Raw genomic sequence first — 440 nt, forward strand, 5'->3', positions numbered from 1 at the left:
GCGTCGTGGTACCTTTTCACTGTTTTTATTTCATCATCAGTTTATTGAATTATTTTTATCACCTGTTACGGTTGTGTGTTATTATTTATGCATTTTTTTGACAGGCGGAAAGACGCCGTAGAGACTGTCCTGTTAAGCGGATTTCCCCATTATGTCTTGCAGGCACTTGTGAGCACTTTTGAATGGTTCAAAGTGTAATGCCTAGTATAACAGGGCCGTTCGTGCTGGGCGGTGGAAGTAGCGGAGCCGGAGACAGGGAGAGCGGCGATGGAGGAGGCAACCGCGGCGGAGGGCGGAACAGCAGCGTGTCAAGGCCAATGTCAAACGAGGAGTGCGGCATCCGGGAGGTGTGGGCTCACAACATGGAGGAGGAGTTCCACCACATTCGCCGCATTGTGCACCAGTACCCCTATGTGGCCATGGTGAGTGCTGGGGCAGCT

At 51.8% G+C, this 440-nt stretch overlaps 1 protein-coding gene across 2 annotated transcripts in view; it reads left to right on the forward strand.

Moving 5' to 3' along the window:
- LOC119590536 (CCR4-NOT transcription complex subunit 7-like) overlaps positions 1 to 440 on the forward strand; it is a 9824-nt gene that overhangs the window by 4919 nt on the left and 4465 nt on the right. Inside the window, exon 2 of one of the 2 annotated variants that reach the window (XM_037939182.1) lies at positions 163 to 422. In XM_037939182.1, the coding sequence (XP_037795110.1) occupies positions 183 to 422 (240 nt within the window). In that variant the 5' untranslated portion in view covers positions 163 to 182. The remainder of the gene's footprint in view (positions 1 to 162; positions 423 to 440) is intronic. The other variant, XM_037939184.1, reaches the window with a different exon arrangement.

Source organism: Penaeus monodon, chromosome 27 (genome assembly GCF_015228065.2).
Source record: "Penaeus monodon isolate SGIC_2016 chromosome 27, NSTDA_Pmon_1, whole genome shotgun sequence".
Classification (NCBI taxonomy): Eukaryota; Metazoa; Arthropoda; class Malacostraca; order Decapoda; family Penaeidae; genus Penaeus; species Penaeus monodon.